Source organism: Halichoeres trimaculatus, unplaced genomic scaffold (assembly GCF_033239565.1).
Source record: "Halichoeres trimaculatus isolate MK-OKI-2021-1 unplaced genomic scaffold, fHalTri1.1 fHalTri1_scaffold_4, whole genome shotgun sequence".
NCBI lineage: Eukaryota > Metazoa > Chordata > Actinopteri > Labriformes > Labridae > Halichoeres > Halichoeres trimaculatus.
In genome coordinates this window covers 26,580,580-26,597,671 of record NW_027437182.1, presented here as the reverse complement: position 1 = coordinate 26,597,671, position 17,092 = coordinate 26,580,580, and the positions used below count along the sequence as shown (strand labels likewise).

The 17,092-nt window shown below is 40.7% G+C and overlaps 1 protein-coding gene across 3 annotated transcripts; it reads left to right on the top strand.

Annotated features, from left to right (window-relative positions):
• The first annotated feature begins 855 nt into the window (after positions 1 to 855).
• On the top strand, positions 856 to 16,952 carry erich3 (glutamate-rich 3). Of its 3 annotated transcripts, XM_074669121.1 has the most exons (14): positions 856 to 1,027; positions 2,508 to 2,601; positions 4,038 to 4,163; positions 4,251 to 4,322; positions 4,465 to 4,593; positions 6,480 to 6,638; positions 7,178 to 7,387; positions 7,473 to 7,653; positions 9,021 to 9,207; positions 9,407 to 9,618; positions 9,703 to 9,852; positions 10,165 to 10,524; positions 12,790 to 12,924; positions 13,017 to 16,951. In XM_074669121.1, exons 1-14 carry the CDS (start codon positions 1,008 to 1,010, stop codon positions 16,160 to 16,162), a joined length of 5,181 nt encoding a protein of 1,726 aa, XP_074525222.1. In that variant the 5' UTR covers positions 856 to 1,007; the 3' UTR covers positions 16,163 to 16,951. The 3 variants fall into 3 exon arrangements, with proteins under 3 accessions (XP_074525222.1, XP_074525223.1, XP_074525224.1); XM_074669122.1 differs by lacking the exon at positions 10,165 to 10,524 and having other exon boundaries at positions 13,017 to 16,952; XM_074669123.1 differs by lacking the exons at positions 856 to 1,027; positions 2,508 to 2,601; positions 4,038 to 4,163; ... (1 more) ...; positions 4,465 to 4,593; positions 6,480 to 6,638 and having other exon boundaries at positions 7,252 to 7,387; positions 9,095 to 9,207.
• The last annotated feature ends 140 nt before the right edge of the window (positions 16,953 to 17,092 follow it).

Genomic DNA, 17,092 nt, shown 5'->3' with positions numbered 1-17,092 from the left:
ACCATTCATTATTGAGATTTGTTGCATATATATATATATATATATATATATATATATATATATATATATATATATATATATATATATATATATATATATATATATATATATATATATATATATATTGGATTTTATGGGGGACTAATGTAGAGAAACAAAAACTGTAGAGATGTTTTCTCTCTCTCTCTTTAGATCCAAGAACAATGACTCCATTTTTTCTGAGTTTGGCAATAAGAAACTTCGAGGTTTCTACATCTGTAATGTATACTTTTTTTCAGTCAACCACTTTTTTTTAAATTTATTTTTATTATTGTTTTATAACTGGCTTCAGTTATGGATACAACTGGGTGTCATCAGCCTAACAGTGTAAATTCATAGAGAATTTCCTCATACCAGTAGAGGGAACATATGTAGAATGAAAAAGAATTGATATATTTTTTTTAATGTTTAATTAAAATAAAGTGAGGCAGATTTGATTCAAAGCAATCTAAAGCAGTTTTTGTTATGTGAATTTGTTGCTCCAGTATCTGAGGATACTTGAAAAGGCGCAATCTCAAAATGAAGAACAAATAACTGGCTAACTTCTATTTATAAGTGTATTTCTCCTAAAGGATGTCAATGGTACCTTTGAAATTTACAATATATTTCAGAATATAGCTCATAAAAGTGAGATTACTTTTTGTGATGTTGTCGTGTTGTGTTGTGTTGTGTTGTGTGTTGTGTGTTGTGTGTGACACCAGTTTAGATGTTGGTGGGACTCTTCGAGTGGACACTCGCCTCGTTGGCAGCATGATCACGTGATCTCCCATGGCAACCACCGAGTGTCATCAGTTCCGCTCTGGGAGAAGTGCAGCCTCACCGCGGCATAGCTGACTGTTTACTGCTGCAGTTTACAACAACTCTGCAGGATAAATGTGACTCCTCGTTGGCAAAGACATTTTAAACAAGGTGGGAGTTCAGCCGAAATATCAGGACAGACGTTGGGGAGAGGCGTAAGCTGTGAAACCATGAGTCACCTCAACACGGGGTAAGTCTTTGTAAATTTTTCAATTTGTGAACTGAAGAGAGACTGGACGCATTTTTACAATCTTATTTTTTTACAGAATATATATTTTTATATAACGTTGTCAGCAGGCTAACTTCCAGATTTTCCCTTATCTTACCATAATCAGTTTGTATTAAATAGGATATTATTTATATCATTCAAATAAGTAAACTTTATCGTCTTTTCAGGGTCTTAGCCAAGTTACTGACTCTTTTTGTGTGTTTACCAGAGCTAGTACCTACAGGTTAGTCAACTAATGTGTCTTAATAGACCAAAGAAACTGACCTACTTGTCCCCAATTGGTAAAATGAAACCGTTCAATATTATGGTTGCAAAACCTCTGGCAACAAAGCCACATCTGAGGCAGCCTTACTATTACAAGTTTACAAAGGTACACAGGCTAGCTTCACGGTATTGTCCTATTGGGTCAGCCATACCCTGACCAGTGATGTATGAAAACCACAACATGTGCACAAAAACATACAATTACAAACCAAAAGATAATATAAATATCAGTTTACTATTTCACTTGGTGTGAAATATACTTTTAGAATACCTGAGTGCAGAAGGCAAATTAAAGTACACGTTTAAGGTTCCTGTTTTCAGGGTTTCAGTAAGGCAAGGTAAGGTAAGTAAGGTAAGTTTAGTTAAGTAAGGTTGAAAGTGTGGTTAGTAAAAGAGGTGAAGGGTATATTGCTTGGTTTTCAACTTTTTGATTACAACTACTTTGAGGTGGCTGATTTTGTATAAAAATAACAACAACAATAAAAAGCAAAACAAGACCACAACTTTTCTAAATCTCAATTTCCTTAAAAAAATGCACTAACAGAGTTCTTTTGATTGGGTGACAAAAATGAGAAATATAGACATTATGATAAAGCAGTTGAGGTAACAGAACTGAGTAACCATCAACGCAGACAACCATCGATGAGCATGGTAAATATAAAAAGAGTTTCCTTCCTGAAAGCAGAGCTGCCTCATAGATGTATTGTGTTCTATGACAAGGGATAGTCAACCCACCACAATGAGGTTTAACACAACATTGGCAGCCAAAGCTGAGGAGCTCAATAGACAGACGCTTCAGGAGCATAAAGAAGAGGCCGACAGGGTTAAGTGTGCCATCCTGTCTAATTCCTGTTTGTAATCAGACACCTGTAACAGACCCTATAGTAGTGAGATCTGTTGTCTCGCAGACAAATGCTGGAGGAAATCAAACCTGTGTTGGAAAATAAACACTTTCAGAGAGCCAGAGCTGTGGATCAGCCTGATGTGTCATTAATGAGGATGACAAACAAACATGGTGTAGTGCCACACTAAACCATTTGATTGAGATTCTGGTTTTCTGTCAAGTGTAATCAACAAGTCTCAAGTTACTCCCCTTGGCAGCAAACTGAGTCCCTTTCTGTTTGGGGAAGAAGTTTGGAACTAACTCCGGGTTTTTCTGTCCATCTTGTTCCTGCAGTCTTATCTCGGCCTATAACAGCCTCACAGACAAACACCTAGCTGGATACTTCAGCAACACTCGCATCAGGAGACACCTACAAAGAGCTGGGCTGGTACGTGGAGTGTGATGATTGTATTGACCAAGCAATGCAATGATCAGAAACTGTTAAGTTCCTTGTGATGTAGTCGAATTTTTCATAAACAAAAAAAGCCTTTAAAATGCTTCATTTCGGCTGCTGTCTATTTAAATCTCCCTGTCCTTCTGGATGGTCATCCCTTTGGCTGCCTGTCAGATATTGTATTCTAATTTTATCAGGTCTGTGAGCAGAAAAAATAAGGGTTTCAGTGTCAGCTGTATAAGCTTAGTCAAAAACTCAGTTTATCTGCTTACTCAGAAAAGTATGCGTGCAGCTTAATCAGATGTCATTGGCAGAGAGTTATCAAACTGATAAATTACTGACTTAAAACACAAATCTTGAAATCTGTGTGTAAAATGTAGATGACAAATAAATGATGGCTTTCAAATCATTGAAATAATTGAAAACTGTGCAGATAACAAAATTGGGCTCATTTTAGATTTGATGCTAACAACAAATTTCTACAACCATAGGACAGGGACAACAAAAGAACAAAAGTTGTGAAATACTAAAAACAACTAGAAAAATGTTCATTTAATAGCTGAATCAATTTGCAACAGGTAATTAACATGGCTGAGTCCAAAAAGCAGAAGTACAGGTAGGAAGAGACCACTCTGTTAATAAATAAGTTAGAAGGAAGAAGGGAGCACCGATACTGATCCTGGCATCCGGTATCAATATTCCTTCTTTTTTTTTAACTGGGCTCTTGGATACTTGATTTGGAATGTAACCTTGGGCTCCTCCGGTGGCACTGCATTAAAAACAGACATATCTCTGTGGTGGAAATCACAGCATAGGCTAAAAACACTTCCACAAACCAAACATCTGTAAACAGTTTATTAATGCATTCACAAATACAGGTTAACATTGAAATGGCACAGAGGGAATGTGAGCACGATCCAGAAACTCTCTGTGTTGAGCCCGTCACAGGAGCTAAGGAACTGTTTGAAATAAACTTCATTTTTCATTTGATGTTTCCTGATTTTAATGAGAACAGGTCAAACAAAGCTGTTCATTTAAGATTAGTGTGGTTTGACTGAACGACTGTTTACCATTGAGTAATTTTTCAGGAATAATCAAGCTTGCTGTCGCTTTGGAGGGGAGTTAAAAATCGTCATTGATTGGAAATGAAACACAGTTATAGATTTAGTTTTACATTTGCATTTGCTAAATCCTGACTCTTGCAGTGAAGCATGCAACTCCTTTTTTAAGCATATAAAGTCTGCACAGTACACACAGGGGAGATAAGCACATTGGAAAAATAGATCATGAAAACATTTTGGTTGTCATACTTTCTTTGTGTCGGAACAGCTGTTAATGACCTTAGTTTAAAAAAAGCCTCTCTTAATTATTTCAGAAATCTACAGCCATGAAGATTGTCTTTTGTTTTTTTGTTGGTTTTTTTTTTTCAGATCACCCGGAGTGGACGTATTGTTCCAGATAAGGAGTACAGACACAAGCTAATCCAGAGAGCCCACCAGAGACACATTCGAGAATGCTTGGCTCAGGCCATCTTCCACAAGGTGCTGGAGATGGAGGTGAGGGAAACAGAGTAAACACTGTCTGCCAAACTGTGTCTCTATATGAAAAATTATGCTGATTAGTCCTGTGCCCCTCCCTTACAGCGGGTCCATCAAATCGAGATCAAAAGGAAACTGGAGGAGTTTGCAAGGAGGGAAAGAGTGCACAAGATCAAGGTACTTCATTTACATTTGAACACTGCTTTGCTGCTCTGTTGGTGAATTCATGACTCTTAAAATAGTCCAAAAAAAGAATAAAATCACTGAGTGTTGATTTGTCGAACTTATGTTGAATAATACCCACAATACTTTTCACAAGGTGGAACGCTCCAAGAGATACGAAGAAGATGTCATTCGCATCCTGTCTCCACGCCCACCCATGGGTGCCAGAGGCATTCGAAAACAACACTCTGGACCAGAGGGAGAGCACTCTGAGTCCTCTGAGTCTGTGAGTGAAAATATCTGTTCAAATTAAATGAAAACCTTGATGTGATATCACATTCAATATGCATGTGAATGATTGAGGCACCCCTTTGGCCAATCAGAAGCACCGCTGATCAGTTAATCAAGTGTCTTTGACCTTTAAATACAGCCTCTCCATTATGCAAAGAGGGTTTTTTATATACCACAACACAGTTCATGTTCTGAGTGAAAAAGCTCAACCTTTAGTTACAAAGCTCGTATCACTTAGTTTAAGATGCAAATGACAATCAGAGAGCGACAGATAAAACACAAGGTTTAATTTAAACTGTAATTCTGTCATCAGTAAAGAGGAAACATGCATGAAAGTATGCATGCCAATTAATGTAGTTCTTCAACTAATAGTAGATTCCTCAACATTGTAACAAAGAAACTGGCCAACGTATTGTGTTTTAGGGATAAACTTTCAGTGAAGTTTGTTTCAGTGTCTTTGCCTCAGGAGTTATAATAGTATCTGTGTATGCAGATTGTTGGCATGTTTGAAGAGCAGTCTCAGCCACTGTTTGGGCGAGGGTTAGTAGTGGTATTACAAGCATCTTCGAAGCATAAGAAGTCATAGACCTTGAATCCAGGATAAATAAAGCCGGTAATCCTGGTCTTGATCTCTGTGTTTACCCTGAGAAGTCTCAGTCGTCTTGAAGTCTGCAGACAGTCTCACCTCAGCAGGTGGAGGCTTGTTTGAAACATGTTGCAGTGATCTTTTGAAAAGATTTCTCAGGTGTATGTCAACATGTCATTTGTCATGAGTTATTGAAAAAATGCCACAAAGAATTTTACTCAGTGATAACACTGAGAAAGGTAGATTTATGTTAAATCATTAGTTTTATATCAAATTTAACACGCCTTTAGTATCACTAAGGCAAGGTGTGTTCTTTTTGAACAGTGTACAGAGTTTGCAATAAGAAGAGTGCTGACTTTAGAATAGAATAGAATGGAATAGAATAGAATGGAATAGAATAGCATAGAATAGAATAGAATAAAACTTTATTGTCATTGTAACAAGTACAACAAAATTGAAGTCACAGCAGCAATTAAGAAAACAAAAGTAAGAAAGTGTATAGAAAGTGCAAAAAGGTCCATAAGAAAATAGATGATGACAGCTTGTCCATCATTCTCCAGTTCAGCCAGCTTCCACCTCCACAGGGTCCAGGACTGAGCTTCTTCAGTCATGCTCCATCTCTGTCTCCTGGATCCTGTCTGCTCACAGCAGGTGAAGCTCTTCCAATGTGGCGTTGGTGTCTGATGTTAGCTCCGTTAGCCATGTCTGTGAATGGCATGATGCTACTCTGCCCTCTGGTATCCCCTCTGTTGCTGGGTTAGCACAGCTAGCTCGTCCATCTTATTGGAGATAGATCTTATGTTCCCAATAAGGATGGATGGAAGGACAGGTCCATGTCGTCACTTCTTAGCTCACACCTGAGAACCAGCACGCCGTCCTCACCTCCTTCTCCTTACCTTGTAGGAAGACATCAGGCCTTGCACCAGTTAGCATTGACATGCTACAGGCTGCTAACAGCTGAGTTTACATGTAAACAATGCAGCCATGGTTACATGTATGATCTCCACTCAAACGCAGGAGAAAAAGTCGTAAAAATATCACTGAAGCCACAAAAAGTTTGGTGTCCATGACCAACAAATGAGCCAAACAAAGTAATGATCCACTCCAAAAACAAAGATTACGAAAAAGAGACGAAAAATTACAAGAAACGGACAAAGAAGAGAGAGCTGCTGCAAAAGGCAGCCATAGCCAACAGGGCGGTGCCTAGCAACTTTGTGTGTGTGTGTGTGTGTGTGTGTGTGTGTGTGTGTGTGTGTGTGTGTGTGTGTGTGTGTGTGTGTGTGTGTGTCTCTCAGCCGGGCTCCTCTCGCCCTAACACGGCTCCTGGGAAGATGCAGAGGCCGGTGCGTCTGAAGCCGATCCACAGTAACAGCACCACAGCCTCTCTGAGACGTAGCTCCCCTTACAGACGTCACGAGTCCTCCACGGAGAACAACCAACCATTCAACTGCACGGTGAGATTCTGACACATGAGACACACACACATACACACTCATTCATTCACCCATGACTTTATACAATTGCACAGAGGCTTCTCTATTGTAGGTTTTGTTGTTTTAAAATGTGACTGGTTCACTTCAACCTGTTTTAATTTGAAAATAAGAAAACTTCCCCCGTAGAGCACGCTCACAGAGATAAATGTAACCCTCACAACATCAAACATAAGAATTTCTTTGTCATTGGAAAGGAAATCAATATGATGTTAACTACTACTGTTGAATGTAATCCACTGTATATGCTTCTAGGGATATCAACTATGCCTATTTCTGATAAACATAAAGAAAAGCTCTATAAGATGCTAACATTCTGTGCCAGGAAATAAATTCTTCTGAACTGGATAACAGACAAAGTCCCATCGGTTTGACTGTGAAACCAGAAGCTAAGATGGTCTGTCTTGTTTTTGTGTGTATGTTTACTTCTTTTTTTTTGTTTTGAAAAATTAACAAACACATGTTTAAAAAAAACACAAGAATCTCTTCAACATCTTTCTCAGGTGAACAGGGAGTCCCGTCGACATTTGAACACAATGGAGACTTCCAATGGCATCTCGCCGTACTGCCTCCCTGTCATCAACAACTTTGTCACCCCTGTGCCCCCACCTACTAAAAGGAGAGGGAAGGGTCCAAAGGTCAATCCTAGTGGCACCCTAAGGGGCCGCAGGCTACGACCTACTACAGCCTCCAGTGGAGCTGACATCACTGAGGTATCTGATTGTTTTTTCTGGCAACCTTAAAACCAATATCATGATTGAGTATTAGGAAGTAATTCTTCTTTTTTTTCCCGCCTAGGACCCTCCTATGCTGAGAACCTCTGTGCACCAGAGCCGAGTGTGTGTGAACATGATCTACTGTGGCAAAACAGTTCACCTGTCTCACGACCTGAGCGACATGAGGGATGAAGTCAAAGTGTTTCAGCAACACTGTGGAGGAGAGAATCTGTGCGTTTACAAGGGCAAACTCCGAGAAGGAGGTGAGTGTGGAGATCTATTTACTCTTGGTATTAACAAGCTTTCTGTTGGATCTAATCACAAGTGGGCAGCTTTGAGTATTACAGTGTACAGTTTACAGTTTACAGTTTACAGTTTCATTTAGCAGACGCTTTTGTCCAAAGCAACGTACAACACAAGCAAGAATTTGGACAGAAAGAAAACCTAGTTAGTGCGACAACAACATTCAATCTTCTACAACAATCAGTAGTAGTGCTGAAAAATCATAAGAGCTGAGTCTTAGACCTACTGACTCATTCTACCCCTGAGGACAAAGAGGAGAAGGGTCAGGTTAAGTGCACAAGTGTTCCCTGAACAGATGAGTCTGCAGACATCTCTTAAAAGTAGAAAGGGACTCTGTGGATTGTATAGAGTTAGGTAATTCATTCCACCATTTGGGCACAACAGAGGAGAAGAGTCTGGCTAGTGATTTGGAGCCGCGCTTGGCTGGAAGCACCAGGCGTCTTTCACAAGCAGAGCGTAGTGGGTGAGAAGGAGTGTAGACCTGAGGGATGAGGGACCCCAGGTAGGCAGGAGCCGTTCTTGTCAATGTTTTGTAAGTTTTGTTAGTTTCAAAAATAGCAAAACTGGAGTAGAGAGACAATGTTCAGACAAGGGAAGGGGAAGAGTATGATAGCAAGTATCACTGAGGTGTCAAAACTGTATTTAATCATGAGTCTTCATACTGTGGTATAAAATCTTATCAAGTGTTTTTGTCTTAATTTTAGCAGAAAATGTCTTTTTAGTCTCAATATGAGCCACATTCAACTGACCAGTCCAGAAAATGTCTTATTTTAAGTTATCGAAAGACAGGTCTGATTTGCTTGTAACAAGTAAAAAAAATCTACCACTGGAAAAAAGAAAAAAGTTACTTTACTTAGTTTCAAGCAAATTTTTCTTGTTCCATTGGCAGATTTTTTTTAAATTCGGACCTCGTTTTTGTCTTTGAATAACTTGAAAAAGACATTTTTCTGAACTAATAAGTGAATATGGCTCATATCAAGTGTAATAAGACAGTTTTTACTTAAAATAAGACAAAAACATTTGATAAGATTTCAGTTTTTTGCAGTGCTGACACAATGAGCTCCTCTGTACCTCAGAGGAGAAGAGCTGAATGAAATGTTTCGTCCCTTTTGACACAAATCTTTGCAGGGAGGTTATAAAGATCACATGGGTCTTCTTGTTCACCCAGCTGACTCTAAAAAGAGGTCTGATGACTAACTTTTTATTAAAACTACCCATTTGTAAGGATATAGGGAAGCGTCAAAGGTTGTTGTCCCACCAGACATAAAAAAGTCCTTTTCATCTCCACAATCTTCCTCTTTCACATCTACGCTCTCAATCTTTCCAGAGACTTTCCAGTTCATTTCAAGGCGACACCGAGGGTTTCCCTTCAGCTTGACTTTCTTCCTGAATGGGCTGCAGGTTGAGAGGCTGAGCTCCTGCTGTGAGTTCAAACACAGGAAGGGCTCCAGACTCGGCGGCAGGCACGGACACTTTGGCTTCTGCAGCGTCGAGGGCGCGTCTCCCTGCTACAAGTGAGATGTGCTTTTGAAAGCATTGGAAGAATAGGTGACAAAAACAACACTCATTTTGAGGTTTCAGAAGGAATTTTATAAGATGTGCATAAAAATGATTACCAGTATTGCTTTTTTCTATGATTCATCAGTTGTCAAGCTCATCATGCTATGGCACATTGCAAATGAGTTCTGAGAGTATTTCTTTCACATTTTTTAGGTGCATCATCGCGATGGGATTGGACATAAAGCCCACTCCCCCACCGAAGAGGGTCAAAGAGGAAAGAAGAAAAGAGGAGTTCATCATCGCCCCGAAAGCAGCTCCTGCAATGAGGACAGAGAGGATTGGATCCCCCTCAGAGCACAAAACCAGCCAACCACAGGACGCTGAGACGCAGGTTAAAGGGACGGCAGCAGTTGAAGTCAGAGATGGTACAAAGACTGAACAATCACACAAGTTCAAAAAGTACATTCATATTATTCTGTGTTATTTTCAATTCAAGTCTTTTTCCTCAGATTATGAGGAAGACTTTGAAGCAGACGATGAAGGCCCTGTGGAGGAACCAGAGACAAAGGGAAAGAAATCCCCGTCTCTATCTGTCGACATGGAGAGGACAGCGCAACAGAGAGAAGTCTCTGAGACTGAAGATGACAATGAGAAGGATGGTGGGTAAAATCTCCTCTTTAAACATCTAAACATGATTTTAATTCATCTATTTTGTCATTTAATTTTTCAAAACTGCTTCAGAAAGAGATAAAGGGAATCACTCTGCACCTTAAAACACAATTTTTTGCCAATCTCTGATGCTTAGATATTATTCAGGCCCTCACTTTGGTAAACATACACAAATATCTTGTTTTAATGCATTACCCACTAAATCCTGGTGTACTGTCTACATGCTGTATGTTTTTTTTGTTTAGTAGAGGGATTTTTCTCTGTTTACAACTTTTTAACCCCCCATTTATTTTGCACAAAAGACATCAAGTCACAATCAGGTTCCAGCTCATCGGGCAGTGAGCGGGAGGAGAGTGATGTTGAAGATGACAGAGAAGATGACAAAGCAGAGCAACCCAAAGAGGTGGATGAAGAGGAATCTGCTGCTCCACCAGATGAAAAAGATGAACCACAGTCAGAGGAGACCCCTGCCACTAAGGCAGATTCAGCTGCACCTAAAGACTCAGACGTGCCGAACAGTGCGGGGGAGAGCACAGAGATTGACGTCTCTGACACCAGCGTCCCATCAGGCAACGAGAATAAGCAAAGTGACGACACCACGGGGGAAAAAGAGGTGGCTAAAATAGAACATGAGAGCAAACAGGAGGAGGAACAGGAGAGGGGTGAGTATGAAACCACAGAAACAGGTGTGGAGCTTTCACCTGACTGAGAAAATGGATCCATCTCATTCGAAGGTTTTTCCACTATTATCACAATCAAGACCATTTTTTGTAAATCTATATCTGCTCTGTCACATCACTGTCAGTATGATATTAACATGATGACGTCAGAAAATTTAATAGTGGAAAAATCAGTTGCCTTTTTTCCTCTTGTGCTGTTTTGCTTTGTGTGTGTGTGTGTGATGATCTTCTGCAAGCTGAACTCTACAAAGTCTTTCTCTGGGTGAAAGAAGAGGTCAGTTGGTAAAACCGAAATATTTCAATTGGTGTAACAACTGTTCCTAATCTGACACTGTGCAAAAAGTAACCATGAATATTATTTAAGCAGTCTACTACACTGAAAAAAATGAAATGTAAAATGATTTTAAACCAACTGAGACAAAAATAGAGAGAAAACCCTGATGTCTACTGACTTTCTCAGTACAACAAAACCTATGTTATAAAGTTTGGAGATGAAATATTTAAATATGCTTTGACAAATGTCATTGAAAATAATTCATTTCATCAGTACACTTGCAGAACTTCGAGGAAGGTGAATTACTTAATGCTTTTTATGCCAACAGATATTCCAACTATACATTTAAAACAACAGTTCAGCCTTTGTACAAAATATTTGATCAGTTGGTTTATAATAGGCTACTACAGAGAGCATTCACTGGAGAGTCTGTAACACAAAAGACAAAATACAGAGAGAGAGAGTAGCTGTGTTGTACATGAATAAAAAAAATCAAATATTAATATTTTAAGTAGGGTTTAGACAATAAAATGGAACAAAGACAGGAGTTGAAATCTAGTTAGAAAAGCCTTGATCTGATGCAAATCAACTAATTAAATTAAATTTTGCTCTTTTTAACATCAAACAAAATTTTAGAACTTTAGTCACAAATGTCGCCAGAGCTGCAGCTGTATGTTGGCACAAATACTTCAGCACCAAAAGTTTGAATATCACATTTCACTTAACTTCACTTTTTCCGACTCTATCTACCAACGTATAGAGGGATTATCAGTCTATGTCATCATAAAGATGGGCACGCATCTCGACCGCTGAAGCAGCATTTAACTCCGTTCATTCAGACCAGTTAGCGTTTTTTAAACACTAAATTCAAACTGTTAGAGGCATCAAAATGTATGGTTTTTCTGTGGACAGCTGTCAAAAACAATACTACACAATAGAGGCAACTTCTGTAAAGTTTCGACCGTTACAGCGCAACCGGTGTTTCTGCGTTAGTAGCGACCATGCTAGCTGGTGACTTTTAGCCGACGGCAGCCATGATTAACGGCCAAGAGTCACCAGTTAACAGGGTCACACTTTTCACTGATACACCAGCGACGTCTGCGTGTGTGTAATTAAATGTGTATTCTTTATCCAACCTCAGTTAACCAGGTTTGACTGCAAACAAGCAATATTAACTGCTGATACTCAAAATACAGATTTGACTTTGTTTATTTAATGAAAAAGTTGGTTTGGGGCTGAGGACCAAACATGGACTCAATATGGACAGTAAATAATGAGTGAACCTATAAAATATGATTACAGAAACGGTTTTGGAATATAATGAATACAATGGTCTGTCACAGTCTGATAAGTGTCCACGGATAATGCAGTCATGAGCATGGAGTGAGATGTTTCCTCTCTGGGTACACGCTAGGTTTCTCTGCTAAAAACGTCTGTCCACCTAATATCTGTCCACTTGCTGATCTCTTTAGTCCACTCACTGCTATTTCACAAACCTGGGAGCATTTTGCTGTCCGTCTGTTGATAAACAAATAATCCCTCTCTAGTCTCTGAATGAAGGCACAAAACACTCTGAAGAGGTTATCAGTTAAAAAAAACATTGAGTGATTTTCTATCTTGCGTTTTGTGTTCTGGGTGGATTTGATATGTTAGTTTTTGAATAGTAGTTTGTCTCTGAGTTTCAAGTGGCTGTTCTTTGAGTTGTGTGTGTATTCTTTTTTTATGCATGTTTGTTGTGTTAATGCATGTTGTGTTTCCTCCTCATGCTTGTACCCAGAAAAAAATAAACTTTTTTTTTTTTTCATTTGAGTCAGTATGTTTCATTTTCAGTGTCTTTTATGTCTCCATACATGATTTTCAGTTGTTGTAAGACTCATGAGATGCCATGAAGGGCCACCCTGAAGGTCACCCTGCACTGACTAAAGCATGGACTTATATCAGAGTGTGCTCTGTGTGTTTGTTTCCTCCCAAAGCCAAATCTGTACAAGAGAAGCTGGCAGAGGCGATACTGAAGGGGTCCCAGCGCAGCTCTGAGCCTGAACTGAGCGACACCAGCACTGATGACACAGTGGAGTCCACTGGAAGAGGCCGTGACCAGGACCACAAGGGTATCAGATTTTAGATTCAAATCTATGAACCAGAAAAAACAGTGCACCAAGAGAATTTTTCCTCTAAATGATTTTCTTAATTTCATGTGCAGATGCAGACGCAGTGAAAACATCTTCAACAGATGAAAAACAGAAGAGCGTTGAAGAGGAGAGGACATGTGAGGAAGGTGTTGCTGCTTTAGCTCTAGCTGTAGCTGTGCTGGATCAACAAATTATGCCTGAGCCAAAACAAGCAGGAGATACTGAACTAAAAGCCCCGGAGATCAGAGAAACTGCTAAAGATGAGAAGGTTGAAGTAGATGAGGAAGATAAAATAGTTGCATTAGAAAAGGAAAAAACCCCAGCAGAGACTAATGAATTAGATGAAATTGAAACTGCAGGAGCAGCTCTGCTTGCTGTATCTACTGCAGTAGCTGTGGAGAAAAGCGGGACTCCAGAGGCTGTAGATGATGTAGCAGATAAACCCACTGATGCTGCGGAGACAAAGGAGGAAAAAGAGGAGCAGGCTGCAGGGGAGGCTGACGAGACAGGGCAAGGGGCAAAAAGCAGCAAGGAGGATGAGTCATCAGCACCAGAGTCAAATAAAGAGACTGATGAGACAGCAGTGACGGATAATGCAGAGGCGGAGGCAGTGACAGCGGGAGCGACAATGGAGATAAAAGCAGAGCCCCCAGAGGAGCAAGAGGCCCTCAGCTGTGAAGAGGCACCTGTAACTGGCACAGAGACAGGTCAGCTGGGAGATGATGAGGACAGAACTGCAGGAACAAAAACTGGAGTCACTGAGGAGAGCAGAGACACCGCAGATGACAAAACTGCAGATATAAGTGAGGATAATGCAAAAGAGGAGAGTCTTCAAGATATCAAAGAGGAGGTGTTGGATAGAGAAGATCTGAGAGAGGAGCAGACAGAAAAATCTGATACGATAGAGGGTAAACCAGAAGAAGAAGAGGAGCAAACAAATGCAGATGAGACAACAGAGGGTGAACATGGGGAGGAAAACAAAGAGCAATCTAAAGATCAAACAGAAGAGGAGACGAGTAAGACAGAAGAAAAGACAGAAAACATTTCAAATGAGGAGCAGGCTGAGAAAACCCACAGAGACGAGGAACAGGTTGAAAAAGAGGAGGATGGCAGATCAGAAAGGACTGAGAATGATGACGATGTCAAGAATAAAAACAATGAGGAAGAACTGATGGAAGAAGCAGCTGCAGCTGTAATATTAGCCGCAGCAGCTGGAACGATGAGTGAGACGACAGCAGCAGCTGATGAGACAAAGAAAGAGCAGATAGGGAACAAAGCAGAGCTAAATGACACCCCAAAGAATGAACATCATGAAGGATCTGAGGAGACAAAGGTGGTGACTTATACGACTGTGGAGGTGGAGAAATCAACTGAGAAGGAAAAGGAGTCTGCAGACATGGATGAAGATAGTGTGAAAAAAACAGATGAAAACACTGAGTCAGAGGATGCAGTAAATGCATCGCTTTTGACTGTGATGACAGCAGCGATGTTAAACACGGTGGAAGCTGAGGATGGGGTGAAGAAAACTGAAGAAGGTGGTGACAACAGGGAGAAGAGAGAAGTTGATGCTGAAAATGGAGAAGAGAGCAAACCTCAGGGAGACGAGGCTCCAGCTGCTGAAGAAAATGTTGATAGAGCAGTAGAGGAAACGGAAAGTGAGAGAAAAACAGAAGAACCTACAGAAGACGAAATGACTGCAGAGTCTGGAGAGTGTGCCGAAAAACAGGAAAATGTCAAGAGTGCTCCAGCTTCTGACAGAGCTGAGGCTGAAGATGAGGGTGACAATGTTGAAAAGCAACATCAGCCTGGTGAGGACAGCTCAGAGCTTGAGAAACCAGATGCTGGTTTAAAAGAGGAATCTGAGTCCAACAGAAATGGAGACAGTGAGGAAACAAAACAAGATGAAAACGCAAACTTATCTGAGCCTGATTGTGAAAACATGGACACCAAAGAGAGCAGCAACATCCAGGAAAATATCAAAGAGGCGATAGTTGTTTCCTCGGTTGTTCAGCCTCAGTCTACAACTCCCACAGCCGCAGATTCAGACAATACACCTCTGAGGTTAGAGAGGTCCACAGCACTGTCTGACCACCACACCGACAAACACATGAACACTGACGATAACACCGCCACCACTGACCTCTCTGCTGCAGACGGAGACAACGGAGACACAGAGGAAGCCAGCAAGACCTCTGAGGAAGGAGCCAGCGTCCTGCTCAAGCCTCAGGCTCAGTCAGAACAACCTGAGCAACAACATGAGGCTGAGAAAGCGAAGGAAGAGAAAGATGCTGTCATTGAAGAAACAGCTGAGGTTTTAGCAAGAGAGGATCTGGTCACAAACTGGGTGACGATGCATCAAACATCCAAATTTTTTGAGACCTTTGTCGAACCTTTGGAAGACTTGAAAGAAGGAACTTCAGACAGCAGCTCTAAGGAGGAAGTGACACAACCTACAGAGCTGCAGAGATCAGTGAGCCCCCTGGAGAAGTCAGAAACTGCAGAACAGGAGCACACACCGAAAGATAGAAATGAGGCAGAGGACAAAAACAAAGAGGAGAGTGAGGAGCTGGAGAGGAAATGTGAAAGGGACAAAGACAAAGATGCACTGCAAAAACAGGAAGAAACTGAGGTTCAAGACTTTATTCTGAAAACAGAGAGTGAGCAGGCTGAAGATGTCGAAGAGAGACTGGGATCTCTGGAAGAAGACAGGCAGCAGGAGAGCACAGATCAGGCTGGCGTTTCAAATACTGTCGTGGAAAGCCTGGCTCGTGCAACTCCCTCAGTGACAAGTGGCAGACCTGAGCCCATCCTGGAGAACCAAAGTGAGGAAAAAACTGCTTATGATGGAGAATCGAATGAAAAACAAATGAGTGATCTGTCCTCGTCAAAGACTGAAGAGCAGCCGCAGCACTTGGCAAGTCAAGATTTCAAAGATCAAGATGACACACTGGAAAGAAGTCAGGAAGTGACTGAAATAAGTGAATTTACAGAGTCCAGATCAGACAACGGCAGCCAGAAGGAGCCATGTCATGAAGACATCAAACCAAAAGTGTCAGATGCAAACATCAATGGAGAGAGGAAAGACCTGCAGCTGATCCAGGACATCAAACACACCCTGAGCAAAGAGCGGCTGAGCACTTTCTCTGTGGATGAGACTCTGTTTGCTCCAAACTCCTACCCTTTACTGGCTGCAGCACAGACAGAGAGTGGACATTAGAGCAAAGGTACGGTGATGCTTTTCTTGTTTTTATCATTTTTTTACACAAAGGCAACAAATGTAACTGGAGGGCAAAATAAAACAGAAGACAAAGAATGTGTACAGCAGTCAGACAATCAGACTGAGGTAGGATGATTTCAGTTTTGACAGAGGCCCGAGTGTCACCTGCTTTCTGTGTTTACACCACAACGACTTCTTGAATAGTCTTCACCCTTCAGTTACCAAAAGAAAACATCATAATGAGTTTTGACTGCCCCATGAAATGTTTACAATAGACCATCTACTCTTTTTGTCGCTAACAAAGAGGCCTCACATGGTTTCTGCGAGGTATCAAGTGCAGCCGCTATCGTCTATTACATGTAAACAGACACCGCTCCACTCACACTCACACATGATTCAATAATTCATAGCTGTCCAACTCCCGCAGCTTAGCTGGCACACTTTATATTTCCACTGACTGTGCACACGCATGGTGTTTTAGTGCCTTAGCTGTTACCAGATCTGTCTGTGTTAGAGTAAATTTGAGTATTTAACTGCCTAAACGTTAACATTTGTGAAGATGACACCCAAACAGAGATGCGGTAAACAGTTGAGCTGCTGAATAGTTGGAGGAAACTCTGTGAATGTCAGATTCAGGCACTTGTGTGTGTCGTACCCGCTGCTAACACTACCTCCAGATTTAGGAATCATTTCTATGATCTTCATCACTTTTTGTTGCTCATGTGAGTTTGTGAGGCTTTATCTTTTCATCTGTTATTTGTCAGTGACATGAATGCTTGTGTGATTTGGCTAATTAAGAAATAAAATCTGATATGACTGTGACTTTCTGCAATTTTCTTTAAGTCTGAATGAAACCTGTTATGGATGAATAACACAATTAAAATACACATGTTGACTTAGATTTTCAAAGCATCCTTATTTATTTAAACC

What these genes read in the sequence shown, in the direction of transcription:
- erich3 (XM_074669121.1), top strand. Translation starts at nt 1,008, where the DNA reads ATGAGTCACCTCAACACGGG. An exon ending in ACTCTGAGTCCTCTGAGTCT is followed by an intron (nt 4,594 to 6,479) that starts GTGAGTGAAAAT and finishes TGTGTCTCTCAG; the next exon opens with CCGGGCTCCTCTCGCCCTAA. An exon ending in GGAGGAGGAACAGGAGAGGG is followed by an intron (nt 10,525 to 12,789) that starts GTGAGTATGAAA and finishes TTCCTCCCAAAG; the next exon opens with CCAAATCTGTACAAGAGAAG.